Below are 15,894 nucleotides of genomic sequence, written 5' to 3'. Positions count from 1 at the left end.
TCCTATTATTAACGCCCCAAATTTTTACCTCATACTATATGCGGATCTGAACAAAAATTTCAGTCAGAAATTTGGGCTAGAAGTTTTGGTTTCGTTATTGCTGCTTCGCTATGGCTTGACTTTGTTATTGCTGCGTGGCTACGGCTTGGCTTCCTTATTGCTGCGTGGCTACTGCTTGGTTTCATTATTGCTACCTGACTACAGCATCATTTCTTTATTGTTGAGTGCACACCTTGGCAGCACATGTGCAAGTTTTTATTATTCTTGGCACAAAATTAGGATGTTTTTTTTTGTGCATGATGTTGCTCTATATTTCTCTGTAAATTCGCTGACGTTTATTTCGTGTATAATTGTACAATTTTAGCACAGCATTAGAATCTGAAATGCTTAGTTGTACTTAGCCGTTGCTGTACATTGTACTGTAAATTTGAAGAATCTAATGACCATGGACATTGCTACCATGAATTTTCACAGTAACCAACGCTGTTGTAACGCACAAAATTGTGCATATGTGTGTGATCTGCTGTGAAACCTGTCATTTGCGGGGGCTGAGACCTTTGTCAGGCTTTATGCCTTAAGGCTCAGTCTACCTTCGTTTGAATGAACGAGAAATAAAATTCCATTGAATTCAACCACACTTCGCGAAGTGCATCTTTTTTATTTGGCATTGGAGGACCAAGATGTCCAGACCACCAAAACAGTACTCAGCTGTTTTCAAGAGAAAGGTTGTTTTAGCCGCACAGGACATCAGCAACAGTGCGGCTGGGAGGCAGTTTGGTGTCATTGAGAGAAGTGTTTGCGGGTGGCATCGACAGAAGGAAGCCCTTTTCGTGTGCAGCTGAACACAAAGAAGTTTTCGCGACCCAAAGCGTGGGACATTCCTGGAAATCGAATTCGCCCTGACGGAGTTCATATGCCAACAGCAAGCAGTGCATTTAGCTGTGAGCGTGGAGCTTATGCAGGCAAAAGCTAAGGGGCTTGCAAAAGAAAAAGGGGCTACCGAGCTCTGCCTTCGAAGCGAGCAAGCACTGGATTTATCTCTACATGTGCTATGCTGGATTTTCGTTATGCCGCCGAACTTGATTTTGCAAAAGCTGCCTGAATCGTTCGAAGAGCTGCTTGTGGCTTTCGAGCGCCACATTATTTCGCTGTGCATGTCCAAGAACTTCCTGCTAAGGCAAATCGGCAATGCTGACCAAATGCTGGTTTATCTGGACACGCCATTGCCCCTCACCGTGCCTGAAAAGGGCTCTAAACAAGTTTATGTGCGGTCCACTGGCAACGAGAAAATGCGAGATACCGTCATGTGGCCATGCACGGCAGACGGACGCAACCTCCCGCCTTATGTCGTCTTCAAGCGCAAGACTGCGTAAAGGTGAGGAGCTGGCAAAAGATGGGGTCGTGAGCTGCCATGAGAAAGGCTGGATGAACGAGCATCCTGTGCTCGACTGGATAAGTCCGTCTGGTGTAGGCGGCCTGGCGCACTGTTGTCGTTCCCGTCCATCCTCATGCGGGATGCATTTCTTTGCCGTTTGGCCAACTCAGTGAAGAGGCTGTTGCACGAATCCAGCCCTGAACTCGTCGTTATCCCAGGTGGGATGACGTCTCAGCTGCAGCCTTTACATATTTGCGTGAACAAGCCGTTCAAGGACACAGTTAAGCGGTGTTACGAAGATTGGATGCGCTCAGGTGAGCCTGCAGTGACGCCGACCGGGTGGCTGAAGCGGGCTTTGCCCGCCACGCTATGCAAGTGGATTGTGCATGCAGAGGCCAGCATACCAGAGGACCTTGTGTGTTGCACATTCAAGAGGTGCGGCATCTCAAACTAGCTCGATGGCACAGACGACGAGTACCTCCGGGAAGATATGTCCGACAAGGAACTATCTGAAGAGAGCACAGCTGAGGAAGACAGCGATTGAAATGCGGAGTGCAATTCAAATGCTTTCCTCGAGTTTTCCTAACTCGTATTATACGCGGATAAAACTTTTTTTTTAATCGTTTCGCTTCCCAAAAATTTCACCTCGTACTATATGCGGGTTCGCATTATACATGGGTTTTTATGGTATGTGAACTTTTCTGCCGTTACTTGTGTTTGCATAACGATGGTGTAAATGGATTATTTGAATAACTGCATAAGAAAGAGGTCAATTTTTGATGAAGATGCTAGAGAAAAGGTTTTGCCAGGCAGTTGACTGTGGGTTACACCTCGCCATGCTGTTTACTGCTCAAACAAAACCGAAAATGCACAATCCAAGACAACCTCGGTTACAGAGAAGCATTCGTTTGTTTACTTGCCGCACAAAATATGCATTGTGATGCAGAAAATGTCAAATGCTGGGCAGGTGCTTGTGTACATTGGCTAGGCTGGCTCGCAGTCAGCAGGCCACTGTGCTGATTTCATGTGGTACACCAATAGCAGAGTTGGATTATATGGCAGTCACAACTGTAAGGCAGAGGTGTGGTTGGGGGATCCACGAAAAAAAGAATTAAGTATTCACACTAATATAAGGTGATATAGAGCAGCCAAGGAATTATTCAGACTCTGCAGGGATTGCCTGAAGTACTGAATCTGCCAAAACCCAAAATGGCAACCATGAAATAGGCAGGAAGGGATATTCAACGTAGGTAGTGTGGGTTGTGTGCAAATTTTGCCTTAGGTGTGGCTTCATGGCAGCAAGAATTTCGCCTTATAGTTCGGTTTCAGAGCATTGCGGCACATGCTTCCGTCGGGCCACACTACAGTAAAAGGTCATTAATTTGGATTAGAAGGGGATGTTATGGGGGGGGGGCGAAAATTCAAATCGTACAAAATTTGAACTAATGAAGGTCAGAAAAATATAGCTTGGTTAAGGCTGAGCAACCGGACGCCGCAATGTGGTGTGGCATGCCTGCCATTGAGATGGCTCTTGCTCCATCCGCTCGTACGTTGCGCCGACTGCGCCACATCACAATGCGTGGTGCAAAGAAAAAAGGTGCCCACGCTGCTTCACCGGCGGTCGCGGACAGCCGTTCAAAGCGTCGCGGGGTTTGGGAATCGTTCTGTGCATGCTCCGAAGAGAGCAGCAGACGATGGCCACCTCCAAGTATAGAGGGGACGGCATTTTAGCTGGCATGGCGCAAGCGGCATAGTGTGATGGCTGCAAGCGACGTGCGCTGAAAACATCGGGACTATAAACGTGCCTTTGAGCCGCTGAGAGAGAAGTGGTTCATGTCGAGAAAGGAAAGGTTAGCACTATCTTCTGCAGCCCTGGAGGGAGCATGGCTCAGCACCAACAGGGAGGGGAAAGTGGGAGAAAAGGAAGTTGGAGAGAAGCGCTGCCGATGCTCGCCGCAGGAGCAAGATCTGTGCTCTAAAATGCACTTGGGAAACATGCGACCTGCTGTAACATTGGTCTCTGTTGTACCGTTGTAGCTGCACTGGCTGCACGCTGCTGAATTCCACTATATGTATAGGTGGCATCCAAACATGTATCCCAATGATGCTTTCCTTTGAGTAACAACTGCAAATCTCAGAGGCTATGCTTTTTGGTACTGCGAGTGCCGATTACTGTCACGGCCACCATGTTTTAGACATTACCTGATGCGGCTTCTCGGCAGAATAGCTCCTAGAGAAAGTGCATAGCTTCTAATATGTGACATGTAAAAAAAAAAAAAATGCACCGCCGCATTCGTGTTTTTATCTTGGAAGATTGTGAGAGTGGGAGAGAAATGACCTGCAACAGAGGTGTTGGCCGTGCCTGGCCAGGTGAATGCATCTCTCTCCATTCAGGCCTAAACAAAGGGCCACGCATGGAAAGAACAAAGCTGTGCGGTCCACATGGTGACACCAGCATTGCCATTGTGCTCCTGTGTACTAGCGCTCTCCCCAGCCACGATGGTGCGGAGTTCGAATTATCGGTGGCGGTGTGGATTTTAGTGCGAATTGGCAGGACGTGTTACACATTGCTTTCAATATATTGTTGGATTGACTGTGGCGGCTACTTCAAGTTGTCAAAAATTTCAAATGAACTATTTGTGCATTAATGAGCTTTTACTGTATAAGGTGAAATTCATGCTGCCGTGAAGCCACACCTAATGGCGAAATTTGCAAATAGCGCGGTGGGTGGGTGGGTGGACTTCGTGGCTAAGAATTCTGGGAAAAACCTTGCCTTATATACCAATAGATTCTATATTGGACAACGATGTAAAGCAACCTTGCCTTATATACGAATAGATTCTATATTAGACAGCAGTGTAAAGCAAAAGTAAAAACTTATTGATTGAAATTCCATACGACCATTAAAAATCTTAAGTGGATTTTCAAATTACCCCCTGCCCAAAAAGAAAGCAAGAACCAAGAAAAAGAATAGCAAAACTGCACAACACAAGCATGTCACATTTATTTTTCTGCGTAGCAGGACTACTCGAAGTAATCATTGATGTGGGATCGCTTGGTACGGTAGTTCACTGCAGCGCTACAAACGGTGTCGGCCATATAAGCTGACGCATCTGCCTCGGAGTCTTGCGAAAGTGAAACTATCTCCGACAGTGGTCACCCGAGAATACTGCACGTGATCTCTAGCCCACAAATCACGAGCAGCAGCTCACAGTTACCACCGCTACACTCAACAAAGCTGCAGGCAAAGTTCAGGGAGTCGGAAACGGTCACTAAAATGAGCACACAAGTGGGCTCGTCATCGCTTCAGCCATCGCCTACTGGCATCCTGTGCAATGTCTGCATGTCTACTTCTATGTTCAAGTGGTCAGACCAGTCCGTCACTCCTGTAGCAGTCTTCGAACGCTAGCGGAAATGTGCATGTTACTGAGAGTTTTCATGTGGCCGAGAACTGTACACACAACATGCCAGCAGTGGATAAAACATGACGACAGATGCAGTGCAGCTTGTTTTTACACTGGGAAAGAAACCGGAAATGTAAAAGCAAACGATTATGATGGCAGTGGGGGTGGTGATGGTGATGGTGATGATGATGATGATGAAGATGCTGATGATGCTCTGACTCACTTCTTGACTGCCACACAATGTGGGCACTTCGCACACCTGTGCGAATTATCAGTGCCCACATCACAGAATCACTTGCATTCAAATCATAGTCCCAGCAATAGCTCTCTCTGATACAATCTCAAAAGGCCATGCATTTACGTACTGAAAGCGCCACAAGCAATGAACGTCACTAAATATAAGCAATTGCAGGAGCCTAAAACACATAGTGGCCGCCATATTTCTGACACTGCCTCCGCCATATACGAAGCCAAGAGTGCTTCGCAACATGTTTGTCTTGGAGGCCACAGCCAGAAACTACGAATTATCTGGTACAAAATTGGCATTGTAAATTATGGGAATACAAATTCTATGAATTAACTGAATTTTCGAATAAATTGACATAGAATTATTGAGGTCCGTAATTATGTCTGTAATTTCACATTTCTGAGCTGCTACGTAATGGCATGGCAAGCTGCCGAGCCACTTTTTATCGAAGTGGAGAATGGCTTTTGAAGTGAAAATAGGACATTTCAGAAACACTTTGCCCCAAAAAGTACTTCAGTGCACTCAGCAGAAGCTGAGTTATCGGCAATCAAATAATGACCTCCGCTGTGCTACCGTTCCTTCTTCAATGCCTTGCACCACGAAGGATACGGTGCAGTGGGGCATGCCCACAACGCTCCGCCTTCTATATGTAACCATGGTGCGCAGTTGAAATTTCATTTGGGATTTTAATGTATACACAACTTCCACCTTTTGTGCATAAGATGCGCTAAACATAAGCCACACACAGTTGTCCTCAGCGAGCCGCAGTGTGCTTAACCTAGTATAGCCAGTGGACTCGTGGCGGCACCCTTTGGTGGCTGTGGTATCTACGCCATGTAGCCGACCGCAGCTTGTCAGCTATCAGCCAACAGCAGCCGTCTAAGGAAATGACGAAATAGAGCGTCCGATGACGAAATAGAGTGCCCAGAAGAGAGTGAGGACAGGGCCTCTTGTTGAAAAGAGAGCGTTTGGGAGAAAGGGGACTTCGTGATTCACTTGCGAGCTCCCTGCACTGTGTTCGAAAGCAAAACTTGGCTGAGGTGTTCACAGCAGCGTATGCTACCAGCGGACTGTTTTTTCAGCAAAGCCAAGGGGTGGTTCAGGGCCCCTTTAAAGTTATTCAGAGGGTTTAGTTCAGGGCCCCTTTAAAGTTATTCAGAGGGTTTACTGCAAGATATGTTTAGCAAAAAATAAATAAAAAGGGCATTAAATGAATGCATGCATTTGGTGTACAGATACTGCAGCAACGTGTTCATATATTTGTTGTCTTTTATCCAACTGGTATAGTCCTCTGGAACGTCAGCTTACACTTGCATCTTTTTCATGTAGACCCAATTGCAAAAATTATTCAGTGATATTGCTTTATGCACTTGTGACAAATATTGGATATAACAAAGGTATCTTCATGTCGGATGTGACATCGTTATATGAAGGCTTGATTGTAATTACACTAGCCACGTACAACTTTTCGTCACTTCATCTTCATTTGGTGACATATATGTGCTCATTTTTTTTGTGTGCACTTTAGAGAGGCAAGTGGAGACATCCTGAATAACACGGGGACCATGGAATACCACCAGGCTACGAGGCAACTGAGTGTCAGCTTTAGGAACATGGTATGTCGACAAGGCCAAGCATGAGGTCACAGGTTTGGTTCTCGACCACTGTGGCTGCGTTCTAATGGGGTTGGACTGTAGAATGGCTCATGTAGAGGGATTTGGGCATATTAGAACCCCAGGATGTCAGAATGAACTAGATCCTTCCATTACAGCATGTTTCATAGCCTGTGTATTGCTATTATTACAAATAGCTATCCCAAGCACGTGATGCGTGATCCATAGTTCAGCAGAATAAGCGGGTGCTCACTCATACTTACCAATATATACGCAGGCTATGTACAGTAGAACGCTATTAATACATGTTTCAAAGGACCGCCGGAGATGAACATAGCATTGAGAAAGGCCCCAAATTGCCAAGGCAACGTCCGAAACAGCTCTGAACACATGTATAATTAAGGGAATTGAATGTTCTGCAACAGTAACCCCTTATCAGTGTTAATATGCTTCACCGCATTACACAGTTGTATAGCAGCGAAACTGGCTTTAAGGAGCCGGCATAAAGCAACTGCGCCATGACGCGCTTATTGGGACTGACGGATTGCTTACTTCCAGCATTTTGTGCTTTTGAATTTGCTGGTGTAGTTCTAAATTTGCATTACTGGTACATTTAACCCTTTGAGGGTTGATTTCTTCCATGAACTGTTCCCCTCCCCCCCACCCCCCCAAGTTTGATCTTTCTTATTCCAGATTTAAAATATTCAGACTAACCTATTCGAAAAAAAAAGATGTCCTGCAATTTGTTAGAGTTACCATAAAGTGACAAAAAGAAATATCTTCCCTAGGTAAACATACATTGCTTATTCATAAATACAGATTGGCTCCGATAAATACTTTATATATATATATATATATATATATATATATATATATATATATATATATATATATATATATATATATATATACAGTCAATGTACAATTTTCTGGACGCCTGATTATTCGGATATGCCTGATAAGTCAGACTCGTTCGTGGTACTGTCAGGTGCCCCATAGAGCCAATGTATAAAAATGTCTGAAATTTCACATGCTCAAACCCTTTGCAGTCCGATTTTTCAGACTTTTTGCTCCTAACCACAGGTCCAAAGCGGCATCCATTTTGAATATCTCGCAGCCTCAAACCCCCACTAGCACGCCGATCAGCTAGCCGTAGCCAGCCACGGCCCTGCGGCCATCGTATCGTATTGAAACCTCAAACCACCGCTCTCGCACACCGATCTGTTGACAGCTGTAGCCAGCTGTAGCTATCGCCATACCTTTTTGTGTTTATCTGCATGTTTTTTAGTTAGCCTTGTGATTAGTTGTGTAATCCCGTTGTGCTGCTGTGCACTCTCTTCGGCGTTCGCTTTGAAGCTTCCCACTGTTTGGCGCTGTGCTTTTCATCCAGCGGATTTGCCGCTGACAGTGTGTGGGATGCTTACTCGTGCTCTTGGGACAAAGGAACGACAACACGGTCGTGCAAACAAGGGCATTTATTGTACCTTTCATAGACTAATGCCTGCTAGCCGAGTTGCTATCCACAAAACATGCCGATGGGCGCGCGACAAATCGCAGAAGTCCGACTCACTGTGACCAAACAGTGAGTGAATATGTTTGCCCCATGTGGGCACCAACCCCTGGTCATTCCCACGTACAGCCACGCGAATGCTGGCTCTTTCAAACAATCGTGTTTGTCCATTCCAGGGTAGGCTTCATGAGATGGTCTTGCAGAAGCGTGGATCGGCGTACGCGCAGAACATCCGCACTGCTTGCCGAGTTCGAGCCAAAAAGGAAGAGCCTTCTCGTTCCCACGCCCAAGTAACCCTGCTGTTAGGTGGCGTTAGCAGAGCCACACTCATGCCATCTCTCCAATGCGCTTCAACCACACTGACTGCTGTGGGCACCAAGCCACACGGCAAAGCCGGTTTACAGGACACGGGAGCTATGCGGGAAAACAACATATCAGGGGTGCGTGAGAGTCGCACATTCCCACAAGTGATGGTGCCGATTACGCCTTTGTCACCTTTGCCCATGGCTTCAAAGTACTCAAATCTCTACCGTAGGCTGACAATGGAAAAGAAAGCCACCATCATCAAGCAAGTTAAAAATGGTCGGTTACAAGCAGACCAAGCCACACGGCGAAGCAGGCTTACAGGAGACTGGAGTTATGCGGGAAAACAACATATCAGGGGACCCGTGAGAGTCATATCCCCACAAGATGGTGCCGATTACGCCTTTGTCATCTTCGCCCATGGTTTAAAAGTACGCAAATCTCTACTGTAGGCTGACGATGGAAAAGAAAGCCGCCATCATCAAGCAAGTTAAAAGCGGTCGGTTAAAAGCAGACATGGGCAAGGAAAAACAATTATATTGTGGGGTTTTACATGCCAAAACCACAATTTGATTATGAGGTACACTGTGGTGAGGGACTCCGGAATAATTTGGGCCACCAGGACTTGTTAAATGTGCTACTAAATCTAAGTACACGGGTGTTTCCGTATTTTGCCCCCATCAAAATGCGGCCACCGTGGCCGGGATTCGATCACTCAGCGTCGTGCTTAGCAGCCAACACTATAGCTACAAGCAACCACAGCGGGTCGGGGTTAAGGAGTTCAGAATTTCGAAGCAAATGGTTTTGGATTTCATGAAACACAGGTTGAAGATCTTGGAAGGAGCCAGAAAGTCAACTGGGGTTAAAAAAAAGAATGCGAGTCAGGGTGTTTACCTAAAATTTTGAGGAAGCACTCCTAGTGTGGCTAAATACCATGATAGCAAAGTGAACCCTGGTCTTGGGTGATGTCTTGAAGCAAAAGACGGAGGCTTTTGCAATTCAAATGAACGTTGAGGATTTCAGGTTCAGCAATGGGTGGCTCAGAAACTTAAAGGTTTGCAATGATCTGAAGTTCAAGATGATGTGCGGGGAAAGCAGTGCTGTTGACGATTCAGCTGTCGCGCAGTATCAGAATGGAAAGCTACAGTCTTTGTTACAGCAGTTCATGCCTGAGCGCATCTTCAGATGTGATGAAACTGAATGGTTCTACAAAATGCTCCTAGAGAAAACACTTGTATTTGCTGGTGACCCCTGCCATGGCGGCTAGCACACCAAAGAGCGGCTGACTGTCCTTGTCGGCAGTAACATGTCAGGCATTGAGAAGCTTCCTATGCTAGTCATAGGGAAATTGAAGAATCCAAGGTGGTTTTAAGGGGCAAGTCTACTTGTTCAGTACGAGGTCAACATGAAGGCCTGGATAACACAGCAGTTATTCTAAGTGTACATTCTCAAGTTGGACAGAAGGTTCGAACAGCATGTGTGCGCCAGTTCACCAGTTGCTCTGGATGTGCACAATTGAACTGTGTATGTAGGCACACCCAAATAAACTCTACAGTGGTGCGCCCATCAGAAAAACCAAACGAGTCTGAAATTTGCAGTAATCCTTCGTTCTGTCGAGAGGCTACCAGCTTTTGCGAGGCGAGTCATGAGAAAAGTACTGCAAGCATGGTAGCATCCTTTGTATATGGCAGCATTGTTTGTACTGCCTGTTTACAGATGTAATCGCATCCCTGTGAGCAACGTACGAGCGAGCACCTAGCAATGACCCTTGAGAGATTTTAAACCAGATAGACATCAGTTTTTAGGAGCGCAACGAATGGAAACAGCCTATGAGATGAAACAAAGTTCTTGCGCAGTGGAACCAAGCGCACACTACCCACAACAATCCCTGATCGCACCCCTATCGTGGCGCAGTAAATACTCACTAGTAGCTTCACACAAACTATTTATATGGCTGAAAGTACTACAGCAGTGTAGCCTGCTTCTTATTGGAAGCCGTGTGCTTAAACACGGAGTCCTCAACATAGTCGAAACGATTCAATAGCGATAGGCCGGTGTCCTCTATTGCGCCAAAGTAGTGGTGTAGAAAGAAGGGCGAAAGCAGCTACAGCCTCAGTTGAAGTCGCGAGCCGGGCATCATCACTGCTTCTGGGATCAACCTCGGCAGCGTCTTCGTTTGGCCGCTACTTCTGCTGCAGTCTCCACGTTCCTTAATCGAAGCTTTTTGAAACACTGTCAATAACAAAGTTTTAAGTGGTATCTGCCAAGGCATCTATCAGTGAGCCCAGTGAGCGCACGCTGTCGCGCGTCTTTGCGTATGCAAACCGCCAGTTCTCGCGAGGTGCAGCAGGCGCAGAGCGCGGCACCAAGGAGTCAGTGCAGCAAATGCAATGCGTTGTTGACATTGTCAAACTATCCCAGCCCCCACATGCATACACTGCTATGTTCAAATGCTGCCTTCGACGCGATAGATGTGTGCAGGTATAGTGCGCAGCAGTTGGGAACCCGCCCATCACGCCACCGCTATCTTCGAGTGTGTTGCAGGAAAGCTCACTGCCTGTTAACAGCGCACGGTATCTGGGGTGGTGGAGTTTGATGTATCCATTTTACGTCCAACCCCGTTCGAAATAAAAAATAAAAAATGCATGCAATTTTCCAGGTGATATAGAACCTGTTCGATATACACAATAATTCGATATGTCCATGTTATATATATCGAGGTTTGACTGTAGCTAACTTTCATTTGAGCTGACATTAACTGGCAATCACTTCTGTTCTTGCTCAAGTCTGCCCAAATTGACCCGCTCCTGTTCATGCTTGTGTCCCCTCATACCTTACGTCAGTCACTGATTCTCTATATCATGCCTCTGAAATAAGTCTTGTGCAAGTATGAGCGAGTGTGGTGGGAGTGAGCATGCCAACATAGGGTGTGATATCCTTCACTCTTCTGCATTATCATTTCCCCTCCAAGCATTGTGATCTGTGATCGGCTAGGTTGATTGAAATTGTGAATTTCACATCTAGACCCCCTGATTTGGATTGCCCAGTTGTTCAGATCTGATATAGTAGATATCATGGATAGCCAAAAAGCAGGACCAGCAACACTGCAATCTCACCAGCTTGGTGCAGTAGTGAAGGCTAGTGCTTGTCAGCCAATCAGTAGCAAGAGCCAGCTGCATGTTCCAAAGAAGGAAAGAGGGCTTTATTATTGTGCAATAATACGCTTCCTTCGGTGATGCTTTCATTCAGTTGGCATCATGCTGTTAGATATGAACAATGGAGCAGCCCTTCTTCTGGTTCCGTTTTCTGATTACCTGAAGCAACCCCTAGCTTTTGTTGAACATGTGTTGCCCGCTCTTCTGGAACATGCGGCAACCCACCCCGAACGGCTGCTTTCTGCAGCTGCCAGCAGGCAGCAATACAAGTTCATGCTAACACCATCACTGCAGCAGCTTGCACCCCCATAAATGAAGGCAACCTTGAATGTTTTTTCCTAAAATCTATCCACTTAGCTGTGCCAAGTGTTACATTGAACGAAATGGACTCCAAAATGCAATCTTTATGCAAAACTTGAGCAAGAGCAGAGCAGCGGTAAGCGCAAATCTTATTGAGCTTTTTAAGCTGTATGTTTTACAATAAATTTGAATCCACTAGTGGCTTCAAACGTATAAATGAAAGAAACTTGTATAGCAAGAACTAGCTTTTTCTTCAATGGAACTAATTTTTTTTCTCATTTCCTAGCAATTGAGGAAAATCAAGCGAGCAGAAAAAAAAGGCACTGAGGTAAGTACCCGACACATGCCGTTTTGCCCATTGCATTTCTGTGGCATGTGGAGTTTTCTGTGGCATGTAGCTGTAAAAAGATTAGGAAAAGGAAGATAGTTTTCGTCCATATGGTGGGTGTAAAGTTAGAAATGTAGCAAATGTTAAATACAGTAAAGTCCTGTTAACCCAGATTTCACAGCCAGGAGGAATGTCTGAATTGTTGAATGGGCTAAGAAAATAAATGCTCACTGCCTAAATCCGTTATCACCCTTACTTCATATTTTTCACAAGAACTGCACAGGAACTAGAATTCACGTTGTCTCGTGGCAGAGTACTTGAAGAGTAGTTGCAGCGGCAAAGGCCATGTGATTTCTTTCGCAGTACGACAGTGGCAAAGTACGTGTTTAAATGGATGTGTCTCGCTATCCCATGCGCTTCCCATTTGTTTTGTCACCAAAGAGTCGGCCAGCACTGATCCATTGATGTAGCCAGTAGTTTAGCCAGTGCACTGGCTGCAGTAGAATCTCCTTTCATACTCAATATTCTGCTAGATTTGTAACGTCGCACGTGTCTGGATACGAAATACGTCTGAATTAAATAGAGTTTGATGCATTTGAATAATGCACATGCCTGCTGGGAACAGAAGCCAAGTCCAAATTATCTTGATTTTTTTAATCAATAAGGGTTAAAGTATAGTGACGTTTTATGGTATTGATTAGTAAATCAATCAGTCTGTAGTCTGATATCATTTGATAGCCCATATAGTGCAAGGACAGTCGAAGCCACTTGTAACAATACTGGTTTCAACAATATCTCGGATATAATGATGATTAGATACTGTAGCGTCAACTTTTGTACGTGTTTTATGGTAATATAAATTGTTTTCTACAATGCTCCCCTGCCTGGCACACCTCTCTCTCACCTCTCCGATGTCGGTGCAGTCAACTTGTGTATTGGTGCGGCAGAAGAGAGGCACGCGAGGACGGCGATGCATAGAGTGATGTGACAAAGGTGTGCGGTACAAGGCAGGTGCGACGGCCCTCATTTTTTTTTCTTTGCCAGGATTTCGTGTTCCTTTTTCTTTCATTTGTTTGGTGTAGACGCCCGATAGCAAGATTTATTTCTTGAAGCCAATGATGAAGCATGGGAACATTGAAGTAAGTGTTTATTTTACCATAGAATACACACAAATGTTCTCAGTGTGGGCAAGTACTCACTGCTACATCCTAGTATTGTTAAAACTGGTAATGCTATGGATTTGACTGCACATTTTTTCTTTGTCTAATCAAAATTTAAATGTTTGTTTTCCCATCTGCCTTTTTCCGTTATATAATGTGATTTTCTTGGTACTTGAATATTGTTATAAGTGGTTTTGACTGTAATAGGAAGAAACAAGACAAGATGCATGCAAGCCATGACCATATTTATTGTGGCAGTTTGAAATAGTTCATTTGGCTTCCACTGTAGGTTGTGTTCGTGGGCATTCATATTTTGCTTTTTCAGGCAGCATGTCTCATTACATTGCACTGGCTTTTCTTTTTCCAGTCTGTTATGGATGAGAAATTCTCATTACTGTTCCAATCCCAGTTCAAGGTTGGAGGTGGAGAGCTAGTGTTCCAAGTTTGGGTAAGTTATCACTGGTACATCAATGTAGGAATTGTTTTCAAGATGGCTGCACAAGCCTTTGTGCATTGCATGGCAAATGAGCAGCTAAAAGTTGTTTTAGTCACAATGTACGTGTATGTGTGGGCATGCGTGTAGTTTCAGCTTATTAACTTCTTTCATACCGCGCCCATCGTGCATCGTTAGCCCACTAACGATGGTTTGAAACGCCGCTTTCGAGACCTTCCACGGTGCTCACTGACAGGCTGCTCTATTGGACGTGAAGGCGAGCTATATTTTTATTTTCTAAGCTGTTTGCGTTTTTTCCGCCAGGCGGCGATTTTTGAATGCGCTTTGAAGTTTTGCGATCGTCAAAGTAGCAAGCAGAAGTGGCTACCCGCTATCAAATGTTTGAAACACTGCTTTCGAGACCTTCCGCGCTGCTCGTGGACACACTTCGCCATCGGACGTGAAGGAGGAGAACTATATTTTTGTTTTCTAAGCTGTTCTATGTTTTTTTCAGGAGGCGGTTATTTTTGAACGCGCGCTGAAGTTTCGCGATTGTCAAAGTAGGAAGCAAAAATAGCTGCCTTTGGGAGCGGCGCGTGCCCTTCGAAAGATAGCAGATTTCGGGATTACACTGCATCTGTGGCTCATTTCGTAAATGGCTCAAGCAGCAGCTATTCTGAGGATGCTACCTTTTTGTCAAGCTTAGACTCTAATAGCGACGGCGACGAAACCAGCCCGGAGCATTGGCGACCACGGTCTGGCATGCCCAACTGTAGTGCTTGCAGTTAAATTTTTGTATTGGAATACCTGTTCAATGAAAATTTTTGATTTTTGCGGAGATATTGTCTATTAGATGGCAAAACATTTTCTATATCTCATAATTCTTGTTACATATTTTGCTTAGTAGATATAAGCGTGTCTTTACAAGCTTCGTTCAGTGTTATCCCACAATCTTGATTCTGGCAATTTATATCATATTTTATGACATATACCTTGGTAATGAAACTTTTATGCATGAAAAGTGCATTCATTCTGCTTTTCGTTTATGTATTACGTAAAATATTCAGTGCAATAGTTCCTTTAGAAAAATGATCTGGTGTAACCTGCAAAGAACACGTATTTTCTCCATGGTAGGGAAAGAGTTAAGGGGACACTGCGGAAATCATTTTAAACATGTTCATTTCACAGTAAAGGGTAATTATTAAAGGAGAAAATGATCGGGCAATGTACCATTATATATAAAAACTGAGACCCGAGCATCAGTTTGTCAATGCGATGTCACATATTGCAAAGTATTTTTTCCCATTTGGGCCATTGTGGCTTAGTAGAAGCTTTTGAAACTTACCAAGTTCAGCCTTTGGCTCTTTTAGCATATAATGTAGTCCATCCTTGCCAGTTAATAGGCAAAGCTCGTTACAAAAACTGATCGATATAACGAAGTAATAGTAATTTATTGGTCATTTTGTGCCGATCAGGTCTAACTCTGGCAGTACGCTGCTTGTAAGTTGTAATGTGTCTGATTCAGCTGTTCAAAGCTCTCACGAATTTTTATTACCTTGCGATGCACCAAACTAGCTTGTCTGCCGAGTTGGTGGCCAAGCAACCAGGGTGTCTACCAACCGGGAAAACCGGGAATTCTCAGGGATTTTGAGTAGTCTGGAAAAACTCAGGGAAAACTCGGGGGATTTGTGCCTCTATCAGGGAAAATTAGCTGTAATTTTATTGAAAGGGTCGAAAGTCGTGATAATGCTGGCTCGAGTCACAGACGGGCATCGTAATGAATCGTCTTTGACGCCCTGTCGTCGGCAGGAGGAGTTGCCAGTGTACAGTCAACGACCGACTTTCCGGATTCCCGATAATTTGGACGGCTTCGCGGCGCCACCACGTTCTCCATAGAGTCAATGTATCAGAACGTCTGAAATTTTGGATGCAAGAGCTCTTCGTCGTCCGATTTTCTGGACATGTTGCCGTGACTCCAGGTCCGAAATGGCATTAATCAAAGCCACCACCGCTGCCATTTTGATTACCTCGTCGCCTCGAACCGGCACTACAGCACGCAGATCCGC

The 15,894-nt window shown here is 44.9% G+C and overlaps 1 protein-coding gene across 7 annotated transcripts in view; it reads left to right on the top strand.

Moving 5' to 3' along the window:
- The window catches only part of Stat92E (Signal transducer and transcription activator Stat92E), a 194,108-nt gene that overhangs the window by 78,001 nt on the left and 100,213 nt on the right, over positions 1-15,894 (top strand). For all 7 annotated transcript variants that reach the window (XM_075692518.1, XM_075692520.1, XM_075692522.1 and 4 more), the window contains exons 9-11: positions 6,555-6,642; positions 12,194-12,235; positions 13,763-13,843. In XM_075692518.1, the coding sequence (XP_075548633.1) occupies positions 6,555-6,642; positions 12,194-12,235; positions 13,763-13,843 (211 nt within the window). The remainder of the gene's footprint in view (positions 1-6,554; positions 6,643-12,193; positions 12,236-13,762; positions 13,844-15,894) is intronic.

This window comes from Dermacentor variabilis, chromosome 5 (genome assembly GCF_050947875.1).
Source record: "Dermacentor variabilis isolate Ectoservices chromosome 5, ASM5094787v1, whole genome shotgun sequence".
Lineage (NCBI taxonomy): Eukaryota > Metazoa > Arthropoda > Arachnida > Ixodida > Ixodidae > Dermacentor > Dermacentor variabilis.
Note: the sequence above shows the minus strand (reverse complement) of the source record. Positions and strands in the feature narration are given on the sequence as shown.